We start from the raw sequence: 16,395 nt of genomic DNA, 5'->3' as shown, positions 1-16,395 counted from the left end.
CTCTGCAGCACTGTGGTGAAAACCGATGCAGACTTCAGACACGACCTGTCCACAGGCAGTCCCCAGCCACAGACGGGCTGCTCACAGCCTTTATTTCTACTTTTTTTTTTTTCTTTTCCCACTAACAAACCAAAGGTTTTAAATCCCTCCCTGCAGTCTCATTGCCCAGGCTGCATCTGCTGCTCTGCTATCTGCCTCCTGGAGATGAGTTCCAGGGAGAAGGTGGAAGGACAGCCAGTCAGCATGGACTGTGCTTGCCCACCACCACAGCACTGCTCAGGTGGCAGCTAAAGGCTTGGACCAGTGATGTCTCATGGGGATTCTTCATCTAGATTGCTTTGTCTCCTCCCCCTGCCATGCTCCACAGTCTTCTTAATGTCAAATTATCTGGAGGTGCAGAAAAAAGACTGAAGGGTCTAAGCAAGAGTTGAAGGGTCTAAGTTAGGGTTAGTGACCTCTCCTTTCAGGACAGGTACAGACAAAGGTGCTGAATGCCCTTTATGCCTGGACTCAGTTGGCAGCTGCCCCTGCCTCTGTTCCAGGAGATGCCAGGAGGGTGACGGCTGGGCCACACAAGCTGCTCACCACAGTTCCATGAGCAGCCATCCCAAGTGTCCGGCAAGCATCACTGCATCGGTGCCAGAACAGAATGCCAGCTTTCCAGGGATGGTGGTGCAAGAGAGTTAAACCCATGTATTTTCCTCTTTTAGGTTTTATTCAAACTTCTTTTGGGCAGTGCTAAATTTGGAGAAGCTGCCTTATTCCTGTCTGTGTTAGCTGTCTTCAACGTCCTCTTCGTTACCTGTATTCCTGTCATCCTTTATTTTACCAAAGTGGAGTACTGGAGCTCTTTTGACATCATTCCTTGGGGGAACCTCTGCGGATTTTCAATTCTCTTATTGAGTGAGTAGATGGGGGAGCTCTCACACTGCTCGGGTTGGAGGAGGGTGCCAGAAACCGGCTGCTGGTGGAAACTGCAAGCCTCTCCCATACTGGAGCTGTTTTCCCTTCTCAACTTAATTATTAACTTGAGATATTATGAGAGGGCCCATTCCTAGGGCCAATGTAGACCTCGCTTCTGCTATTATTACCACACCAAAACACAGTGGCTCTCTTTAGAAGGGACTGTGGAACTAAGCTGTAAAGCTTGTCCTAACTCCTACTCATGAACTCTGTGTGACAGAGACAGGTAACACTTGCCCAGGCTGTGATGGAAGCAGCCCTGCTGGGAGGGCATTGTCTGGGGTTCATCAGCATCCCCACAGCAAGGTTAGGCCAGGCCTGTCAAGGCCAGACTCCAATCCCCTGCTGCCTGAAGTAGTAGCTAATTGCTACTCCTAAAGAGAAGTAACTGCTACTCCTAAAGAGGAGTAAACTTTTGAAAATGTAGTGTTGCACAGTGATGGAAATTTTGATAGGTGGCAATCCTCTCTTCTGCTGCCACTGCTGTGTCACCAAAGGAGCCCAGAGGGGAGGGATGCCAATCTAAGTTTTAAAGGTTACCAGAAACATGATGCTGTCCATTGTTAAATTACATGTGTTGACTTGCTGCCACAGTTGGTCACTACACTGGATGACGGAATCCCCTCTCCTAAAACATTAATTTCCACTGGAAATAGCTCTTCTCTACCCCTGTCTTGAGTCCCAGCTCCTTTTACCCTGAACAATCACAATTCCAGAAGTACCTCCAGGTTACTTATCAGTGGACTCAGAGGAAGCTGTCTGTAAGAAAGTGGTGCAGAACTTGGCAAGCAACCCCTGGCATGTGCAATACATGGGTACTACTGGAAGACAGTCAAAGCTCCAGCTCCCAACAAGCTCAGTATTGGCAAGGCTCTCCTGATTCTGCTAAAGCTGATCACCTTAAAAAAAGGGTGAATTTGATCCAAAGCAATTACTAATTTGTCATTAAACACCCCACAAACTGTGCATGGTATTACAATGAAGTGATATTATAATCATTCCTTAGGAATGATAGTATAATTTCATTGTATGACATTATATTTAGCAAGTTCCTGCCTGGAAGAGGGTTAGATTTACAGCATCTTCCACCTGCAACTGGAGGCAGCTTTTTTACAAAAAAGCACCCAGACAGAAGCTCCTGTTCAGCTGAAATCTCCCAGATGAAGAGTGTTGTCTTTCAGCAGGGCCAAGGGGATCACTGGATCAGTATAAAGAGTGGGAATTACTGCACATGATGCTGAGAGACAGGCTGTACCCAAAACCCACTCTGGTTCTGCCACTGGACTCCAGAGGGACACAGAGCTCCCCAGAAACAGCCATGTCTCAGGCAGGTGGCCATGCAGCAGACAGAGCTTTGTCCTCTGGTATCTTCAGGAAAAACAACAGAAGCTGATGTACCCTTTATTTGAACAACAAATAGAGTAATAAAGCATAAGCGTTTCAAGTGACATTCCTTCTGCCTAATTTCACTGTACTAAAAGACATTTTTCTTTCCTTCATCAGCATTCAATATTCTACTAAATTTTGGGATTGCTATTACCTACCCCACCTTGATTTCTCTTGGAATTGTACTGAGTGTCCCAGTGAATGCAGGTAAGATTCTCTGTCTTTTGCATCTTAATTAATGCATTAAATCTGTGGCCTTTCAAATATACAGCAGGGATGAAAGAAAATAGATTTATTAAACATGTTTTGCACCTGAGTCTTCTCTCAAAGACTTACAGAGATGACACTGATTAAAAATTTATTCTTTATGTGTTAGATATGTGTTGTGTAATATTACATGAATATTCACAATCCCTGAAATTGATTTTTAAATTACTGTCCGAAGAAGCCTGCATACTGAAAAACAAAGTAGATTTGAAGACATTCATCTCTGGGCTGGAATAAAAACCCATGGCTAAAGCAGAAATCAGTTCTTAATGATGTCTTCAAGGCAGGCTTAACACTAAATTCAAACAAATATAATTGCTTACATTTTAGAGCAGATATGTAAATAGCAACTCTGCTTGCCTTGGTAAACAGCACTGTGGGTGTTTATCAAGAACACTGGCCAGTTCAATTTTGGACATGGCCTGGTACATTTCTCTGACAGTTTTTCTGAAATTTCGTGAAAGCCAAGAGACTGCAGAGTCTGAGATGTCTGGGCAGGGGAGTGCAGACACAATCCCATCCTAAAGCAGCCTCCTAACACCCAGCACGCTCAGCTGGTGCCACGGTGCAGGTGGCAGCTCCCAGCTTCATGCTGACTAAGTGCACACAGAGCTGGGCACTGCTCTGGCAGATCTGGCTACCAAAAGGTGTGATCCCTCCAGAGTGTGTGGATGGCTCAGCTTGGGCAGGGTCTCTTACTTCACAGGGCACTCAGGGTGACAAGAAAAATTTGCAATCAGGAAAGGGAATGCAGGGAAGGGAAATGCCCCTTTCTCTGTGTCCCTGCACTCCTCAGCAGGAGTTCCTGCACTGTTGGTGGACATACCCTGCTGTGTGCTCAACCTGCAGGAAATAGTGCCCTTGCCATCACTGCCTCCATGGCCATGTTCTCCTGCCAGCCCTCAGAGCTGGGGAGGTGAGGGAGAGGGAAGGGGATACTGTCCTAATGCCTTTTCCCATGTAGTAACATCCTTTCCATGTCCCACACAGTTGTTGATCACTACACGAGTGAAATTGTCTTCAATAGTGTTCGAGTAATCGCCATCATCATTATTGGCCTGGGCTTCCTCCTGTTGCTCTTGCCAGAGGAATGGGATGTCTGGGTAATAAAGCTCCTCACACGTCTCAAAGTCCGGAAGAAGGAAGAAATTCCCGAAGGGAATGGAGACATTGCTTCAGGACTGCCTAATAAAAGCCGGAGAACTCGCCCTTCCATGTCATCCTTTGCTCATTAAATGCTCTTTTTACCAAAACTTTGTGGTTAACGTTATATATGATGATGCAAAGGTCTTTTCTTGGGAAGAAGCACACCTGTCCAACATGGTGTACATACCTGTACAGTTTTGATATGATCACCATCTAAAGCATCAAGTCTTGGCATGTCCAGTTTGCTTGTACTTTTTTCACATCTGACCTTTCACTTAAGTAGTACACTGAAAAAAAACTGCAAACCAAGAACCTCTCTTCTCTTTTTAAATGAATGTAATATATAGTCAAAATATATTTGCATAGGTTATTTTAAAGAATGACTTTCATGAAAAGCAGGGCAGACATTTTGAACATTAGGTACTGAATGATGCATTGCACACTGTGATTTAAAAGAAACAAATGCTATGCTACATCACATGTTTATTTTTGACCAGAGCTGTACTTTGAAAGTTTTCAAGGAGCAAAAAAAAAAAGGGAATCTTTTTGGGGGCGGGAAGATGGGGGGAAGAGTGGAAGGAAGATTTAGAAATCACTCTATGTAGATGAGCGTGTGTTGCGCTGCAAACAGGGAGAATTCAAGCGCAAAAAATGCTTGCACTAAAGCATAGAGAGAAAGCAGTCTAGAGCCCAAATCTCCTTATTCTGCAAATGACTGTAGTCCACGTTTAAAATCATGCAAGAGAAATCCAGTGCCTTCTACAGAACTCTTGTCTTTATCCACGCAGAACCAGGTCCTGCTTCGAGGCACTTGCAAAGGCAGGGCTCAGGTTTGTGGCCCCAAAGGACCCCAAATTCCCACCGACATCAGGACGTGCCTCCCACGCACACCGTGGTTCTGTGGGAGCGTGGGGCCCGGGGGACCGCAAGGTCGAGCGCAGGAGACCTGGTTCTCTTCTCACTTCACAGGTTTTACCCCTGTGTGGAGCTGCGCTTGGTTAATGCCAATGTGAGGAAGGGGAAATCTTGGCCGCGTGTGGGACAATCCGACAGAAATGATCAAAGGGGCTGGCAAGAGCGTGGTTGCTGATGTACAGTCTGAGAGCATGGACTAAGGGGGTGAATCGCCAGTTGCTTTTACTCCATAATTGTGAGTGTTAAGAGTTAAAAATGTAAGGTATTTACATCAAATGTAACACTTTTTATGAAACTTGTAAGCACCAGGATGTTTACTTACGCGATTTTGGTTCGCCATTAAATTTCTATCTGTGATAGATCACATGCTATGTAAAAAAAGGGGGGGGAAAGGTTATAGTTTACTATTTTTGAAGTTTACATTGTTGCATACAAAATTAAAAGTGTTCTTTTGAACTGCTGCCATAGCCTAAGGTCCCTGCTGCCACTGAGGTCCTCTTTGTCTCAGGCAGGGGTGGCTTCCACTTCAAAACATTTTAGCAAATCAACTTCAGATTCCATTATCTGTTTGGCAAAGCTAAATAATAAAAGATTTTAAACTCAGCCTCAGTCAATGCTATCCTTTTCCTTCTCTTGACTGAACCTTTGTTGCAGTTCTCCTGTGGGTAGTATTTGGCCAAAGGGACCAAAAGGGAGAGACATGATCATCAAAGCAACCAAGGCTGCATCTCACAGCACTGCCAGCCCGTCTGTCCAAGACAGCAGAGGCTGCTCTACACTACGTGGACAAAGCCATCCAGAGGGATGCTGTAGGCATCAGTCAGGAAGCAGACATCCAGCAGAAGCACACCAAAGGAAAAATTGGTTTTTGAATGCATCAGTGAGCAGCCATACATGCATATGCTAACAGGTGCTTAGGGCAGTGTGTGGGACATGAATTTGTACATTAATAACCAGGCCCTAGTCCAGGCTGTATGCTTGTCCCCACAATTTTGCTTGATGACCAGACATTAAAGACTTGCTAGCAGAGATTACACCCCTGAATTTTTATGTCTATTTATTTGGGAAAAGGAGGGTAAAGGCACAAGACTGGAGCACAGGTACAACTTCAACAACTGCATTGAAGGGCACACATAGAGACTTGACCTCAGAACTCCCAGATTTAAGTTTATTCCATCTTCAGACAAATAATTTTGTCATCCTTGAGGATGTCATCCTCCCCAGGCCTCCTCTCTGAGCAAGGCCAGAGAATATATAAACAGTCCTTCCATTTCCATTGTCCCAGAAAGTGGCATCTACTGTGATCTCCACACTTCATTTTGTTGTATGTTTGATGCAGTCTCTAAGTATTCAAAGGCTCCAAATGCCCTTTTAAAAACTGCAACTAATATGTGTGGTTTTAAACAAAAGGGAAGCAGGTTTTTTTGCCTTCAGTATGGATTGCAAGGGAATTTATGCACCAGAATGGATAGCAGCATTAGTAAAACTCTGATTTACCAGAGTCTGCAACTAAGTCATTGCTTCTGTTGGCTCATCCTTCCTGAGAACAGGCTAAACACATGCAAGGGCTGGGACTTCAAACAGCACTTCATGAACCGTCTCTCTTCTGAGTGGGAACTGTGCAAACTAGATTTCCCCATGTGAAGCAATTCTGAGCTAGCCATGTTAACCAGATGAAAGGACCTACATTTCTTCAGGTAACACCTTGCCCTAAGCATAAACACCTTGACTTGACAGTAAGCCACTGCGTAGAAAAGCCTTCCAGACAATGAAGTCCGGGATGTGATTAGGAGAACAAAAATGCCGTGTGTCCACATGGTATGTGTGCACATCTCTAAGTGCCAAAGCATCACAGGTCTGAAGGTGAGGAATGAAAAAAATTGGAGTTGCTGGCTTTCAGCAGAAGGACAAGCCAGAGCAAACCCCTCTGAGAAGGCATTAGATGTAACTGGGCCATCTTTCAGGTGAAGGCAAGACTGAACTCCTGATCTCAGACTGTGAAAGGATGCCCAGGACAAATTCAGCGCCCTGGAGAGGAGGGCTGAGCTGTGGCAGACTCTCCTGCTTGCCCTCAGAGGCCAAAGCACTGTGTGCAACCTCTGCAGCAGTCTGTGGGTCAGCCCCCACACTGCCCTGCAGGGCCATACCTGCTCTGCAGCACAGAGCCACGCAAGCCTGGAATTAGCACTTTTAGCCCACCACTGGCCACCTTGAACCTCCTCCTCAGGCAGAACTGCAGGTCCCTCCAGCATGAGGCTTCTTCAGGTGTCTCTGAAGCTGGTCTCCTGCATCATCATTGTGCATCTCCTGCCCTGACAGAGCAGTGCCAGCCACAAGTGTGCACCCTTGTCCAAGGGCTGACCTGGACTGGCACCTGCCTGGCCCAGCTTAGGGCTCAAAGTGTCCAGTAACAAGTGTCCAGTGGGCTTGTTATAACAGAAAATTGAGAAAAAAAAATCTCAGAAAAGCAAATAGCATCACCAGACCTCATTGCAGCTGCTGGCTTTCACTGCTGCAGAATACAGCAGTGAGAAGGCACAGCAGTCCTCCTCCTGCCATGTGTGCCTTTGTTCTTGTCCTGCTGTCTCCTGCTGCTACCTTTATAACAATTTTTTATTGCAACTCTCCACAGAGACTGCATGAACCTTTTATCAGCATATGGGTCAGAGACGGGCTTATTTTAAAAAGCTTTTCCCAATCCTCTGTCTAGAATGGCTGTATTCATATCAGCAGTCTTCAGAAAACAGCCATGAAGAGCAGAAATCCAACCACAGCAAGCAACAGATGAACAAAAGACACTGAAACCAGTATGTAGCTGAACTGTTTTGGGAGCTGAGGCTAGACTAGCAGGACCTGTAGATCACCAAGTTCTGGGGCTTAACTGATGTTTCCTCTGAGCTCAGGAACAAATCTCCCATCAGAACTATGAGCTCGGGAACAAATCTCCCACCCCCAGCTCTCCATAGTGGTCTAAAACAAAGCGAGTGCAATGTTGAGCTGGTCAGAGTTACTAAAGGCACTGTATCTTCAACTTACATGACCAGGCTGACACCATTTCTGGTCAAAAACCTGCCTGCTATGGCGTCTGCAGGCCCAAAAACAAACAGAGAAGTGAAGGTTTCTCTGTGCAGTGAGTGAACATGAAAGCCTAGATGGATTTGCATAGCTCTGGATCATATTCCAAATAAACTGACAAATGGGCACAACTGAAACAAATGGAAACACACTCCTCCTTCACTGAAAAGGATGACGATTCTCCAGCCCTTCAGAAGCCTTAGGAATAGCACCAGCCACCTTGCCTTGGCTCTGTGGGCTCAGGCAGCAGCCTGGAACTGGGCATCTCTTCAAGGAAGAGGGAAAGAAAGCAGCCAGAAACAATGCAGCTCATGTGAAGCAGAAGCACAGGAGAGCTGATGATAGAATCAGAAATAAATGCCTTTTGTGAAATACCTTCCTGGGCAAGATGCCCACCTGTCCTTTACAATGACTCCAGTTTGAAGAAATTGAGTCTGTGCACATGCTGTACAGCCACAAACTACAGCGAGTTCGGATCCAGGTCCCCTGCTTGTACTGCAGAAAGGATGGAGCCTTCAAGGCCTCCAAACCTGAGCTATTCCTTGGTGAAGGCCAAGCTTATTTCACAGTCCAGTCCTCATGCAAGCTCTCTCTGCAGAAACTGCCTGTAGAAATGGATTTTGATGGATGAATTTAATTACCTCATAATTACTAAAAGAGAAGCAATCAGATTCCCTTCTTTAGCTGGCATGTTCTAGGGCATTTCCATAATAATCTGAACCTTATGCAGAAGTCCTGAGCATTAAAAAGGAAGCAAGAAAAAGAAAGAGCATAAAGATCTTATGAACTGTAGCCTAAAAATCTTCTAAGAGGAAATCACAGTCTTAAGGACAGGACCAGTATCTCAAACTATTGTTTCTGAAAATAATAAACCTTTTACTTTTCTTTTCTACCTGAAACTCTGTAAGGGGGGGTCTTCAGATATGCACAAGATCATTTTAAAGAAGGTGGCAATTAGTATTTATCCATATGCTTTACAGATATACTAGGAAGCAAACAACCTCTCAGAAGTGAAGAGTGGAACTTTTAAGCAGAGTTACAGTTCTGGAAAAGGCTTAAACAAGGGAAGTTGTGGGGTTCACATTAGCAATGCACTTAGGAACCTATCATATGCAATTTTTCTACAATGACCTAGAGACAGCTCTTTAATCCTACTGCTGAAGCAGATGATCCCTTCAGAAGAGAAATTTCCAGCTCTTTATCCACAGGCTTCCCTCCTCTCCTAGATTCAGTCCCCCTAACACCTCACGATAGCCATCAGTGCTTTGATTGGGAGCAACAGCAAAGAGCTATTTTGCTGTTTGGCTGCATGACAGTGACAGATTCCCTTTCAGTGTTAGTCTCTTGAATCAGTAAAAAAGTAATATCAGTAAAGGGATTTTTGACCAATCATTTGACCAATCAGTGACCAAGAAGACTGACCTCAGCACAGCTCCTTTGGTAATCTCTCTCCTTTTGAACAGCAATTTTTTCCTGCTATTTCCTGCCTCACTACTCAGTTATTAAGCCACAAGAAAATGTCCTTTTATCCACAGTAGCTTCATTTCTTTTGTAAGAAGCATCATTAAAAACACTTCAAAAATCTAAGCGTAGTGTTTCCAATTATCTCAAAAAAAAAAAAGAGCCAAAATAAGTCTGCAGAAAGTCATCCATTCTTCAGACTCTTTTTAACATGAAAAGACAAGACAACTGAGAGACTGAGACTTCAGCAACATTTTGCCTTTCCTTAAGGGAGGGCTTTCTTGCCTACCTTCCACAGAATATTTACACCAAACCAGCAGCTTCTGTACATGCCCACGACTGACCCAGACACTTAGAAGATTCTTGAATGAAGACCTGGATTCCTGTGAGATCCAAGCAGCAGGATTTGTAAATACTTCAAAAATGTGAACTTGTCTTTCCTGGCTATAAGCATATATTATGGATGTAGCAGTGGATGTAGCCTTCAAGTCTCCCAGCAATAGGTCTCACTGCCCCTTTGGCTTCTGAAGCTGCCAAGTTTTTAATGACTGCAGCCTAGAAGGCAGAGCAAGCTGCATAATGGTCTCCAGGTGATTTTTGGCCAATTATACATTTTAAATGCCTTCCTGACTTGTACAACAAGCATCACTCTTTCATTGTGTGATTTTGGATTTGGTCAAAGGCATCTCACTTGCTAACCTGGCTACTAAGAAAATTGATATTGATCTTGGCAGCAAATACCATGTTTGAGAACGATGCTGCCTTTGTGCATGTGTAAGCAATCCCATCTGGTACAGTACACCTACACTGCAGACAATGTCTATAGTGCACATAAGGTAATTGGTGCAGCTGATGAGTTAATAAATACAATACCTGAATGCAAATGGGTATTTTATTAAAAATGTTAGGATGTGCTTCAGTCCTAGAGAGAACTAGGAACCACTTCCTTCCTCTAGTACATAACATGTCTCAGAAATTTCAAGGCATCCAGTTAAACTCAAAAGATGAGTTTTCCTCTTCTAGCTGCATGGCTTTGAAAACTGAAGTCTGCTTGTAGAACAGGCAGATTTCCAGTTTCCTATCTAGCTTTCTTGCTGAGCTGAGCATCAACATTGCTGCAAAGCAAACTTGTCTCATCCTTGGTTGGCCTGGAGAATTGCTAAGCAGGAGCCAATAGGAGAGTGAGAATTAGTCAGTCTTCCCACCATCGCCTGCTTTCCCAAAATACTCCTTTTTCTGTTTTCTTCCTTTCTAACAACTGAACAAAAATGGAATTCTGGCATTAAAAACAAGTGCCTACAAATAATGTAAATTACTTCATCACCTAAAAGAATCCAAAACCTGCCGTTTTTGGGCTTTTTCTTCACCATAATCACCACGCCCCAATGTACCTAGTGATTTTCAGACCACACTCCACAAGGTACCCCACTGATGTCCATGAGAGGCCACGAAGATAAGACAAGCCTTTGCTCAGCAGGCTTCAAATCACTAAACACAGGCCTGGAGAAGGTGAAGAACAACCATTCTGTCTATTATTTCCCCTCTGTCTCCATATCAGCCTGCACAGATGGCTCATCTTTCCCAGCCAAACCCCCTCCAGCGCTACCTGATGTATGCACGCAGCCAGCCTCTGGTACACAGGGAGCTGCACAGAAAGCTGGGGCAGTGTCTCTGCCTCTGTCCCTCCTGGTGTCCCAACCCCTGGTGTGCTGCATCCTCTAGGTTCACATCACACTGGCACTCCCTAGTGCAGGGATACCCATCACAATACCCAGCAAAGAGAGTGTTCTGAAGAAATGGAGTCAAGAATCCCAACACACAGCTAAAAAACAAACCAACCAACCAACCAACCAACCAACCAACACATATGCTAATTCACATCTTAGGGTTCTGGAGAACTGATCTGCTAAGATTACCCAACAAAACCTACAGTTTTCTTTCTCCTCATACACTCCTCCTTCTTTATTCATATATAAACCTAAATTTTTGCAAACTCGTCTGAAGTTTAGGCATGCTATTGTTAAAAAGAGACTCACAAAGTAAAACACAGAGTGAAGTCTTTATGAAAGAATGAAGTGCTTTGCATAAGGCCACAGAAAGTACAGCATACACTTCTTAAATGTTTCCAGTCTAAGATTCCTGTATGCAGTTCATGAGTTTCTTTGCTGAATTTACTCCTTTTAATAATAAAACCAGGTACAATTAATCATTGTAACGACTTTGATTTTTTATAATTATTTTCTTTCACCAAGCACAGCAAGGAACACTGTATAGCCAAAGAAGTCAGAGTTACATCCTTAATGGACATTTAAGAAGGAAGGTGGGAAGGAGAGAAATATTCTTATATTAAAATTGAACTATGTATTTTTTAATTTTATAAAAAAAATTCTTGTTATTCCGCAATAGAAGAAAACGCCCCAGGCTACCTCAGGTAAGATTTCTTTATAATTTCCAGCAAAATAATTAGTTAGACAAAGGGCTATATTGCTTAAAGAAGTCATTTTTAAATTCAGTTCCCTGAAAATCTGTCATGGATAAGGATCATACATCGGAATATTTCAATGAAAGAAAAACAAATTAACTGAACTCCTTGTATAAGCACACAGCTACAGAACATCAAGGATTGCTTCTATTATTGGCCGTGGGGACACCAATAACATGCTAATTGCTTCCAGAGTAAAAGGAGAAATCATTATAGTCACAAATGAAGAATCTGCTGGGCAAATTTCAATTACATATGGGGTTAGTAAGGCTGTAGGTGAGGAGTGAGCAGTTGGGCATTAACTGGAAGGCAAAGCACTATCCCAATTAGCAAGAATAGGCACAAAAGAGCTTGAGAGCTGGACCACTGTATAAACACCACATGATTCACTCTAACACACTGCTGGCAAGAGTTTCTGCGGGAAACTGGCATCTATTTCTTTAACATCTATCTCACTAACTGCTAAATGGAAATGTAACTCAAAGGCTTCAACTGTGGCAAACCAGCACACCTAACAAATCTGGAATTTTTCCTCCCATCTTTTTAGAACATTAGCCTCTGCCAATTACCATAAATATCCCATTCATTACTCCCTGGGCACATTTCCCAAAATAAAAGACTAAAGATAAATACTTAGAATTGGCCAATTAAGAACAAAAAACCTCCACCCGCTTATGGACAGCAGTTTAACCAAATGGAAATATTGCTATTAAAAATTTATTATCTGAATCTGTGTATTTTTTTTTCTGAAACCATATCACTAAATTTCCTTAATATCCCTTACAAAGAGTTATTTACAATTGTCTCCAGTGACTACTTTTCAGGTTACAGGTCATTAAAGAATAAACTATTTATAAGAAATATCCCAGATGTGCTATCTGGGCTTTGTGATTAATTATATATAATCACATTATCCCCTCTGTTTCATAAATGCAGTAACTAAACAACTTTACACACATCATAAATTTTGAAATCTAAAACACAACTGGCATTTCCTATTATTACATTCCATTATCACATGTTCTGGTCTTGAGACTTTACATTAATTTTCTTTTCAACATTCATGCCTGTGAAACCTTGCTTCGCAAAAGCCTGAGTGCAAAAGGGTCCTAAGTGAGCTACAATACATATCTACTTCTACATTCATTTTTTGCAACATAAAAACAACTGAAATTCTATTTTTGCAGTAACTTTCACTCACCTTAAACCCCTTGTTCTATTATTAGAAACAACTATATGACTGCATTTCTATCTCTTACCTATCCTAGTGTAGCAAACAGAAGACAAACAGGCAGGGCAGAGAGCATGGACAAGTGTTATACACTCCAAAGTGTACAGCAACAGTCACATTCACGTTGCTCCAAAAGAGCGTCCCTTCCAAAGGGAGGGTTGGACATTTCAACAAAAAAAATCCCCTCTAGATCTGGCTGGATTACAAGGGGGCTCTGCTGAAGAAGTGCAAATCTTTGGCCCTCTCCTAAAATAGCTTTCAGATATCACAATGAGCGAGCCACCTGCAAGGAGAACCAGGCAAGGATGCCCAGCATCGCCAGCCAGAATCATTACCACGTGCTGAGGGAAAAAGCCAGCTCAAGGTGGGCTGACAGCTACAGCCACCCCTGAACAGGCTGCTGGGCAGCCTCACGCACCAGGCAGAGCACCGGCTACAGCAAACTCCCAGGAAAGCTGCCGGACCAGGAAAAACAGCCTCTAAAGCTGCCCGGGCATCGGGAGCTGCCAAGGGCTCAGCAGCTGGCAGAGTTAGGCTCTTCCCAGCTGCCAAAATGTCACCTTTCCCAAAACTGCAGTGTGTTACTATGGGAACATGTGCCATAGCTTTTAAAAATGCAAAACTGGCCCACATTACCAGGTGGAACTGATGCATGAAAGGACACCGCCAATTCTTTTGGCATGCAGGAAATGCCACCGAGTCCCAAATGAAATAATGAAACAGAGCGTGCCTCGGGATGCTCTCTGCCAGTGCTGCAGACTTCGGTCACCACCTGGCTGCCCTCAGGCTTCTCTTGCTCTTTCACCACCTTGACTACGGGTATGTTTTTCTTTCACTTTCAGCTTGCTTCCGTGACAGAGTCCGTTCCAAGAAACCTTTCTAGAGTGGTTTGTGCATACTACATGAAATCAATGGACCAGCTCTCAGGAGGAACCCTGCTGCAAGGAAAACTGTCAAAAATGCATTACATGTATATGCTATCTTTATCAGCCTTCCACCCAGTCACTACCTTACTGTCATGCTATTTAAAGCGCGGCAAATTTCCAGTGCTGTAAGTGCTCTCAGATTTTTTTTTCCCCCTAATTCATTAAATTAACAAAGCCTGCAGTAGCTCAGAGCACGTGCCATTGCTCAGCACTACCGAAATTGGGTTCCACCTCCTACGAGCTGGCTTTACGAATACCACATGGAAACTGGTCCCGGCCCCAAACATTTTACACCGTGATTTTATCCAGCTGTTTTTCTTATGCGTCAAAAAGGAAAGCAGAGACACTTCGTTTCTTCGAGCAGACAATCCATTACTATGCACTGCACGGAACTCACGAGAAGAACAGCTGTTTACCGTGCGCTAGACAACAGAGGAGGACACCGGAAAGAAATTAAGTACGGAAAAGCACATCAGGCAACTGATACTTCCAAACACCTTCTGCGACCGAGCGGCTGCAGCAGTCCTGACGGGGACAGGATCGGGAGAACCCCGCGCACGGCAGGACGCGGCAGCCGGCGGGGCGGGACACGCGGGGGCGGACCCGCCCCGGGAAAGGGCCGGGATCGCTTCCGGAGCGCGACCTTGGCGGGCGGGCGGGTGAGTGGGCGATTGCGGGGCCGTGCGGGGCTCTCCCGGCGGCGGCAGCGCCTTCCCCCGCAGCCGCGGCACGGCGGGCAGGGCGGGAGCGCTCGGACAGCGGCCTCCTTGTGTTCAGGGCGGCAGCCGGGATGGCGGCGCCAACGATGGAGGAGAGGAAGGCGTGCTGGGGGGCCCGGGACGAGTTCTGGCAGTGCCTGGACAGCCACGGGGATGACGCCGCCAAGTGCGAGAAGCTGCGCCGGGCCTTCGAGTCGCGCTGCCCGCAGCAGTGGGTGAGCACCGTGCGCGCATCGCCGGCAGCCGCGGCGGGATGCAGCTCCGGCTTCCCGCAGTATTAGCCTGCCTGGGCAGCCTGGAGCTCGCCGTACTGTCAGGGGTAGCCTGGTTCGCACACTTCTGGCTGGCTGGGAAAGGACGGCTCCTGAGCGCACCCCTGATGGCCCGGGAACTAAGGAAAGCAGTGTTAAGGGTATAGTACAAAGAGAAAGGAAAATGGTGTCTCAAACTTCCAGATAAACACACAGGGTTAGTGTTGTAATTAAACCAAAAAGTTTTAGAAGCTTGTAGAAGTACCCAGAAATTCCCATTTAAAGGCCAGTACAGAAGGGAACTGCCATACAGGCCGTGCAGTGCCTGGCATTTTAAGACTGGCATCTTGTGCATAAAAATACCTTTTTTTCCTGCAGTGTAATTTCACAGTAAGGCACCTGCCTGCAATGTAATCCATTCATGTTGTGTTTTTTAGTTTCCTGAGCTCAAGCTGTAATTCTTTTTTAATAGGCACTGCCCTTTGGTAGCAGTGGTGTTGGAGGGTCTGAACAGTTCCTGTTGCAGGTAGTAGACTGAAGTCAGTTGAAAAGCCTGAGTACCTTCACAGCTGCTGCACTGACTGACACTCTGAACAGTGCAGTTCTGCTGTTTGTTATCTCTAGGGATGATGGTCTCATCTGCAGGGCTTTGCACTGTGCACATCAGCGGTTCTAGACTCTGAACCCGGGTTACGTAGGCTGTAATACCATAGAAATGCTGCTGGACATACCTTTGCATCACAAATAAGTTTTGTTCAAAGTAGTGAAAAGAGAAAAGCGTATAAGATCTTAATGAAGTAACGGGGTGGTGAACTTAAAACTGAAGTTTAATTTCAAAATGGTAAAGAACCCCCAAAAACTAAACATGCCACTCTTTAGTCTTCAACAGAAGAAACTCCTAACTAGTGCATTAAAATCCTCCTTCAGTTCAGTGATCAAAGACTGCTTACACAAAGCCCCTTCCTGTTGCTAGTTTCTGATAATGAACAATTTGTCTTTTTATACAGGTTAAACACTTTGACAAAAGAAGAGACTTTTTAAAATATAAAAAGAAGCTTGAAACAGAAGGGTATCGTCCTCCAGAAACTGCTGGAAAGTCTTAGGAACTGTGCTCTCAAATCAAGTCAGAGTAACTATAGAACGAAGAAGCCAGAGAAAGGAACAGAAGCTGCTTGAGTGCAAGAACTGGTGATGTAGCAGTCTCCCTGAAATGCAGACTGCTCTTCTTGTTGCCAGGTCTCACATGTCTGCTAAAAAAAGGGGTCACGGGCAGCTTTTTGATGAGTTTAAGTCAAAGAAATATGGTGCAGGGCTGTTCACAAATTTAAGGGTTTGAATGTATAATTAGTAAAATTGTTTCACAGGAATAAATGATTATTTAATACTGCTATGTACATATTCTAAAGAGAAAATGAAATTGTTTTTCAGTAAGTGAACCACTTTTTTCCTAAATTAAAAAAGTCCATTCCAACTTGCCTTTCTTTTCAAAAGCAGTGGGTTGTATAATAAAATTTATATTTGTCATTTACCAGGTATTTCAAAGTATTTTAAAATACAGTTTAAGTCAGATATT

General features: G+C 44.3%; 2 protein-coding genes across 3 annotated transcripts in view; both read left to right on the top strand.

Annotated features, from left to right (window-relative positions):
- Positions 1–3,861, top strand: part of SLC35F3 (solute carrier family 35 member F3) — a 169,209-nt gene extending 165,348 nt beyond the window's left edge. For both annotated transcript variants that reach the window (XM_041485495.1, XM_041485496.1), the window contains 3 exons: positions 711–903; positions 2,467–2,556; positions 3,607–3,861. In XM_041485495.1, the coding sequence (XP_041341429.1) occupies positions 711–903; positions 2,467–2,556; positions 3,607–3,851 (528 nt within the window). In that variant the 3' untranslated portion in view covers positions 3,852–3,861. The remainder of the gene's footprint in view (positions 1–710; positions 904–2,466; positions 2,557–3,606) is intronic.
- A 10,618-nt stretch (positions 3,862–14,479) lies between these two features.
- On the top strand, positions 14,480–16,298 carry LOC121363282 (cytochrome c oxidase assembly factor 6 homolog). Its single transcript, XM_041485475.1, has 2 exons — positions 14,480–14,786; positions 15,830–16,298. Exons 1-2 carry the CDS (start codon positions 14,643–14,645, stop codon positions 15,923–15,925), a joined length of 240 nt encoding a protein of 79 aa, XP_041341409.1. The 5' UTR covers positions 14,480–14,642; the 3' UTR covers positions 15,926–16,298.
- The last annotated feature ends 97 nt before the right edge of the window (positions 16,299–16,395 follow it).

This window comes from Pyrgilauda ruficollis, unplaced genomic scaffold, assembly GCF_017590135.1.
Source record: "Pyrgilauda ruficollis isolate IOZ18807 unplaced genomic scaffold, ASM1759013v1 scaffold70, whole genome shotgun sequence".
Lineage (NCBI taxonomy): Eukaryota > Metazoa > Chordata > Aves > Passeriformes > Passeridae > Pyrgilauda > Pyrgilauda ruficollis.
The sequence above is the reverse complement of the archived record's forward strand: the minus strand, read 5'-3'. Positions and strand labels throughout refer to the sequence as shown.

Coding starts and splice junctions, on each gene's coding strand:
- LOC121363282 (XM_041485475.1), top strand. CDS start 14,643: ATGGCGGCGCCAACGATGGAGGAGAGGAAGGCGTGCTGGGGGGCCCGG. Junction 14,787..15,829: donor CGCGCTGCCCGCAGCAGTGG/GTGAGCACCGTG, acceptor CTTTTTATACAG/GTTAAACACTTTGACAAAAG.